Here is a 7088-nt window from a genome sequence, read left to right as displayed (position 1 = left end):
CCCCCAACCAATGAAATGGATAGGATGAGCACTGGTGCGGCTACAAATACGCCCTCTCGTGTTCGCAGCAGACCGCAGACCCAATCTTCAATGGCGCAATGCATGGCAACAGCTCCCTCTCCTGTTCGCTGCTTCTCCATCCACGTGCCCAAGGAGGAGCGTGCCGATCAAAACCAGTTGACTGCCCCAAAACTGAGAACAGGGTTGTGTTTTGAACATTGTGGAAAGTTGAGGGTGTAATACGACTGATTTCGAAGATAAGGGTTGTAAATCAACCGAGTGGTTAGTTCGGGGTTAAATTGTGTACCTTTCTTATTATGTTTTAATTAGTAATATATACCCTGGATCAATAGCAGTACTTTTTCTTAAATCAAAATATGCCAACCGTGTTCATTTGGAACAACAAGTATATCATTTGTGAGAAAGGTTATAATTTCATCTAAAGGCTTCTCAAACCAATCAACATTCAGATGAAATCTAGCCAACCTAGAGAGTTTATGAACAACCTTATTTGCTTCGCTATTACAATGATTTCAATTACCCACCGACCGACCACTTCAACGATGCAATTTCAAAGTACGTCTATAGGTATTTTCCTTTGATACTATCACCAGCTTGTATATAGACTTTTTGGGGCTCATATTCCAATTTCGCTCTGGCCCCCAAAGTCTAAGGACATGCCCTGGATGGAACTTGTGATCTTTTCCACTACGTAGTACGTGTGTTACCTACTACTCTCTCCGTCCGGAAATATTTGTTATCAAAATGAATAAAAGGGAATGTATCTAGATGTATTTTAGTTTTAGATACATCATTCTTTATCTATTTTGATGACAAATATTTTCGGACGGAGGAAGTACAAGTATATATGTATCCCAGAATGAGCCGATCGCAGCTCGAAGCTCAACATGTTTTTGTTGTTAGGGTTAGAATGCATAGTCGGAGGGCATGTGTGTTGAGTATAATGTTTATTAGGAAAGATAAAGATAGATTAGGATTTATTTTGGCTTGTCTTCTACTCCAGGTAGATGACTATACTCCTATATATATGCCCACAACACTCAAGCAATACAATAGACTATTCCACCAATCCTCTCTCTCCCTTTTAATATGGTATCTATCGCAAGTCGATTCTAAACTCTAGCCGTCGTCGCTTCCGCACCCGCGGGCCGCCCCCGGGGCGGTCGGCCTCCATGACTGCCGTCGGGGGCCGCGCCGCCTGTACCTAGGGTTCGTGCGCTGGCCGTGTTGGCCGGCTGCCCTAGAGAGTCTTTTTTCGTGATCATTTGATTCGGGTTTTCTCTCTCGTCGGTCGCTTTGATCGGCGTCTCCTTTTTGGTTTTCCGGTCTATCTGATCCGGTTTGCGTCGCCCATTGCCACCGTCGACCCCGTGCGCCTCTACTCCAACATCGGCGCGATCGGTCGGCTTCTTCACCGACTTGGCGGCCTCGCGCGTCGTCCGCGCATCTGCCCGTCGGTCGCCCCGACCCGGCGGCCTCGCGAGGCGTCCGCGCGTCGGCCCGCCGGTTCGTCCCCACCCGACGGCCTAGAGTTATGCGGCGGCCCTTCACCGCCGCCGTTCGCGCGACGGCCCGCCCGTCGATTTACGCCGACCGTCACCGTCCTGCTCCGACCGGGACTCCTGCATCACCCCAACCCGGTGGCCTCGCGCCATGCGGCGGCCATTCATAGCCGCCCTGCCGCCCGCGCCGCCGGCTTCATCTCGGACTCTGCCGCCACCGCGCCTCCACCGAGCGGCGTTCCCGACCTCGCGCGCGATCGGCTTGATCACCCGCTCGTCACCGCGATCCGCCTCATCTCCGCCGTGCGACCGACCTGGCCCGTCGGTTACGCGCGCCTCCGCAGGTCTCGTGAAGATCGTCCTCGAGTTCAGCGCGCCTCTCCACCGATCGAGCATCGGACTGCCGCTGCGTCGCCTCGTCGGGCCGCAGCGCCGCCGCCCCGTGGTTCTCCTCGCGGCTGCATCGACTTGTGCGTCGCCACTGTGTCGCCCCTTCGGGCCGTAGTGTCGCGATACGCGGTCCCCGCGGCCGCTCCGAGGTCATCCCCGCGGTTGCACCGACTCGCGAACCGCCGTTGTGTCGCCCCGTCGGGCCACAGCGTCACGGCCCGCGGTCCCCGCCGCCGCCCAGAGGTCTTCCCGCCGTCGCCCCGACCCGCCTGCTGCTGCTACGTCGCCCCTTCGGCCATAGCGCGGCGGCCCACGGTCCACTTCATCGTCCACGCGCGTTGACTTCCCGTGGTATGTGTCGCGCCACCTCCCTTGGCGCGGGAACTCCATCGTCCGCGCAGGTCTTCGTCATGTTGTCGGGTTCTTCGCCTACTTCGAGCACCGCCGCCGCACTCCTAACCTAGCCGCCGTCGCCACTCTTCTTTGGCCGCCGCCGCCGCTACCCACGTAGCCGCCGCCGCCTCCCGTCCACCTCCTTCGTCTTCGTCCAAGCACCAGCCTGTCGCCAGTGTCGCCATCATCTACCCCGACCACTTCGTCTACTCCGACCACCGTTGGTGACATCGGCCCCACGACAATGGACGCTGCAATCGTCGTCGAGTTCTTCTCTGATGGCCCCTCCGACTTCTCCGACATGGCGTACATCTCGTGCAGGTCCCTCGTCTACGCATGCCCGGTGCTGGCAACATCGATGTGTGCCTTCATCCACGACGTGTCCCCGGGCCTGGCAAGCCCGATCGGTGCTTCGTCAACTTCGTCTTCGTCCGTCTACGCATGTCCGGTGCTGGCAATACCGGTGCGTGCCTTCGTCTACGATGTGTCCCCGGGCTTGGCAAACCCGCCGCGACGAGTCGTCAACAACATCTTCTTCCCGGCGCACCACTACTTCGACACCAATGCGCCCATGCTAACTCGGCGCCTCCTTGCGCCCGCGGCTCCACAGCGACTTCCTCGACACTGGCCATCCCGACTCGACATCGACCACGGCATTCTTCGCACGGCTACCTCGACCACGGCTCCACCACCCACGCTCTCGGCTACATCGACAAACGACACAAAGGGCTACCGCCTGCTTGAGCAACCTCGTTGGTTTCCACTCCAGCCACGACTCCGCGATGCGTCGACCGTTACGACTGGGGGGGGGGGGGGTTCCGTCGGCTTACCTTCGGATTCTTCTCCAGTCTCACCGTCTGCGTCGCTACTGTTGTGACTGCAGGGGGATGTTGAGTATAATGTTTATTAGGAAAGACAAGATAGACTAGGATTTGTTCTGGCTTGTCGTGTACTCCAAGTAGATGACGGTACTCCTATATATATGCCCACGAGGCTCAAGCAATACAACGATCGATTCTACCAAACCCCTCTCTTCCTTCTAACAATGTGGATGTTGCATCCTTTTGATTTACTCTTCTCTTCATTGACATAGTTGTTGTTCTAGTGTGTGTTGGTTCTTCGGGGTCTTAGCATGACGACTTTCCGACTGTCTTCTACAACAAGATTTGCCCAGCTCCGGCGAGGGTAGGGCGATGACGGTGACGCGTCTTCGGCTCACTCGAGTGCTTGTCGTCCTCGCTAGGTAGTCTACTTACATGGATGTAATCTTTCTTAGGCATGGGTTTTGCTCTTTTGCTCACGCGCTCCAATGCCGGCATGGGTAGCTTCATCAGGGGCCGACAACCTAGCAAGAATCGGGCGTGTATAGGGCTGCAAATGAGTCGATCTCGAGCGAGTTGAAGTTGGCTCAGCTCAATTCATATGAAAATTTGAGCGAGCTCAAACTAAGTGAAGCTCATGATCGAGCTGTAGAACATGACTCGTACTCAGCTTGTAACTATCTCGAGTCGATCTCGAGCTAGTTTCGAGCTATATGAGATGGTAAAAATTATAAATCTATCAATGAAAAACAAAAAAAATTAAGGTGAATATATTGGGAACCTTTGCCAAAAATATAGAATATTTAACACATAGTCGACAACCTTCCATAATTAGGCCTAAATCTTCTCTGCACTTACTTAAGTTCCCATGTTCGTTGGTAAATAAAATGGACAAAAATTATGGACAACATATATGGTAATAAATCATGTTATTTCCATTTAATATATGGCATGGTCATTTAAATAATGATATTCTGTTGAGCCATCGAGTTAAAATCGAGCGAGCCAACATTGGCTCAAGATTTGCTCATTTCTCGGTCGAGCTATATAAAGTGTTCAAACTCAGCTTGTTTCTTTTCGAGTCGATCTCGAGTCGAGTCAAAAAACGAGTCAATCTCGAGCGACTCACGTGCCTCGAGCTTTTCTTGCAGCCCTAGGCGTGTACGGTTGATCAGGGAGCTCTAGTCAAGAGAAGGCCAGCAGCGGCATTGGCGTATACGCGACGGTTGGGCATCCATGGTAGTACGTGAATCTACATACGAGATGACTTTATACCCGGCGGCTTTTTTCTTTTTATAATTCTCTTCGGCGGCTTTATTCTTAATTCTCTTCAGCGGCTTTATTTTTAAGTCTCTCCAGATATAGTAGGAGTATATAGTTTGACGTGGCATATAGTCTGACTTTCTTTCTATTGGACGTGCTACATAGTTTTTTTCTTCAGACATACGTGGTACACATTTTGACTTGAAAAGCTCGTCTCAGGCTGCGATACTGTGTTCCAAAAACAAAGGTTCGTATCAGGCTGTTTTTTTGGGGGGCCGGAGCGAAATTGGAATATATGCAACTTTGCTTGAGTAGTGACCAAACATAGAGCTCGGATAAGCAAAAATCATATACACGAGATAGGGCTGGAGGCCGTAACGAAAAGTCCATTTCCTGGTGGAGCACACGGTCATTGCACGCTCGTGAATTTTCCATCATTTGAAAAAAGCTGCCCATTCTTTGACTTGTCATCTCTTTGAACCCTCTCATGGCATGGCATGGCATCCATGGCTATAAAAGGAGTAGCATGCGATAAGAAGAGCACTTGGCCCATGCAAGCTACCATGGCGGCACTCCTACAACAACTCATGCACGCGACGCTTCCACAAGCGCTGCTTCTCTTGTTCTTCCCTCTAGCCCTCGTACTGCTACACTACTTGGTAATCACTGGCAGATCAGGACGAAGCAGCCATTGCTGCCGTCTCCCACCTTCGCCACCAAGGTTGCCAGTCATCGGGCATCTTCACCTCGTCGGCTTCCTCCCACACGTGAACCTACGCAGGCTCGCCATGATGTACGGTCCGGACTACATGCTCATCCACCTTGGCTCCGTGCCGACCCTCGTCGTCTCGTCGCCACGTGCTGCCCAGGCCGTCATGCGCACACACGACCACGTGTTCGCGTCACGGCCCACATCCACGCTCGCCAACACCCTAATGACCGCCTCCCTCGACGTCGCATTCGCCGTCTACGGCGATCACTGGCGCCAGGCCAAGAGGCTGCTCTCCACACATTTACTCACCGTCAAGAAGGTGAGCTCCTACCGCCCGGGCCGCGAGGAGGAAGCACGCCTCGTCGTGGCTAAGATCGCTAAGGCGACCGTGTCGTGCGAGGCCATGGACATGAGAGACCTGATCTACTCTTTCACCACCGACGTCGTGTGTCGTGCCGTGTCCAGCAACCTCTTCAAGGTCGACGGCCGCAACAGACTCCTCCGTGAGCTCATCGACGCGTCGGGGGCGCTCATCGGGGGTGTCAACCTCGAAGACTTCTACCCGGGGTTAGTGCGGGTGGGCTTCATCAAGAGAGCTGTGTGTGCCAGGGCCGACAAGCTGAAAAAGAGATGGGACGAGTTGCTGGACAAGGTGGTCGACGAGCACCAAGAAAACACGGTGCAGCAACGGGAACCTGACTTCATTGACAGTCTCCTCTCCTGTCAGCACGAATACGCCCTCACCAAGGATCACATCAAGGCCATGCTCATAGTAAGTACCGCCGAATCTATCAGCAATATGTTCTACATGTATGCATGTTAAACATTAATTTTCTTGATTAATAACCACGTCTGTGTTCGAACTGTTTAGGACATATTTTTCGGAGCAACCGACTCAACGTCCATGCTTATAGAGTCTGTCATGGCGGAGCTCATAAGCAACCCACAAGTCATGTCCAAGCTACAAGCTGAGTTGAGGAGCAAAATCCCCAAGGGAAAAGAGATAGTGACAGAAGATGACCTCGCCACCATGACCTACCTGAAGGCGGTCATCAAAGAGACATTCCGTCTGCATCCACCAGCACCGCTCCTCGGGCCGCACCTCTCCATGGACAATGTGCACATCGACGGCTACATCGTTCCAGCCCACATACCTGTTCTTGTCAATGCATGGGCGATTGGTAGGGACCCAAGTACTTGGGAGGACCCAGAGAAGTTCATGCCAGAGAGGTTTCTCAAAGTGGACATTGATTACAAGGGGAATAACTTTGAACTCCTTCCATTTGGTACTGGGAGAAGGATGTGCCCAGGGATAAACTTCTCAATGTCAACGTATGAGCTCATGTTAGGGAACCTCCTATATCATTTTGACTGGGAGCTGCCTGCACCTAGGGTTGCTGGAGGCATGGGTGTTGATATGACAGAGGTGTTTCGGCTTACAGTGCATCGCAAGGAGAAGCTCCTATTAATCCCACGAACACGTACATAGCATATTTATGTTTTATGTGTTCCCTCCAAAACATTTGTATCCATTCCAATGATCAGGATGCTCGTTTTAAAATATTTGTATGGATTTATTTGTTGCTACATCATAAATAAAATGTTCTCTCTCAATTCACAAATATAAGATATTTTTGTAATTTCAACATGGACTGCATATGGACTGAAATGAGTGACTAAACACAATAAAAGCGTCTATATACATCTGAATCAGGAAAAAGTAGAACATCTTATATTTATGAATGGAGGGAGTATTTGATTACTTTACTTTGGCAAGCTCAAGAAAAAAAATTAAACAACATCGACATGAACATGAAGAATGAGTGAAAAAATGTAATATAAAATCCAATCAAGTTGTAGGATTTTATTAGGTCTGTCACCTATGGACATGAAGAATGAAGGATGATTAAAATGAAGAACACATGTTTCAGTTTTAAGTAGGTCTTACATCTTAAAATGGTTCGGTAAAAAAGTCTAAATTTTGTA

General features: G+C 51.2%; 1 protein-coding gene across 1 annotated transcript; it reads left to right on the top strand.

Moving 5' to 3' along the window:
• The first annotated feature begins 4962 nt into the window (after positions 1 to 4962).
• On the top strand, positions 4963 to 6679 carry LOC119349236 (indole-2-monooxygenase-like). Its single transcript, XM_037617270.1, has 2 exons — positions 4963 to 5874; positions 5974 to 6679. Exons 1-2 carry the CDS (start codon positions 4978 to 4980, stop codon positions 6589 to 6591), a joined length of 1515 nt encoding a protein of 504 aa, XP_037473167.1. The 5' UTR covers positions 4963 to 4977; the 3' UTR covers positions 6592 to 6679.
• Positions 6680 to 7088: the final 409 nt, after the last annotated feature.

Source organism: Triticum dicoccoides, chromosome 1A (genome assembly GCF_002162155.2).
Source record: "Triticum dicoccoides isolate Atlit2015 ecotype Zavitan chromosome 1A, WEW_v2.0, whole genome shotgun sequence".
Lineage (NCBI taxonomy): Eukaryota > Viridiplantae > Streptophyta > Magnoliopsida > Poales > Poaceae > Triticum > Triticum dicoccoides.
The sequence above is the reverse complement of the archived record's forward strand: the minus strand, read 5'-3'. Positions and strand labels throughout refer to the sequence as shown.

Bases quoted from the DNA above. Each gene is read 5' to 3' on its own strand.
- LOC119349236 (XM_037617270.1), top strand. From the start codon at position 4,978: ATGCACGCGACGCTTCCACAAGCGCTGCTTCTCTTGTTCTTCCCTCTA. The intron at 5,875-5,973 runs GTAAGTACCGCC...CGAACTGTTTAG, and splicing joins ACATCAAGGCCATGCTCATA to GACATATTTTTCGGAGCAAC.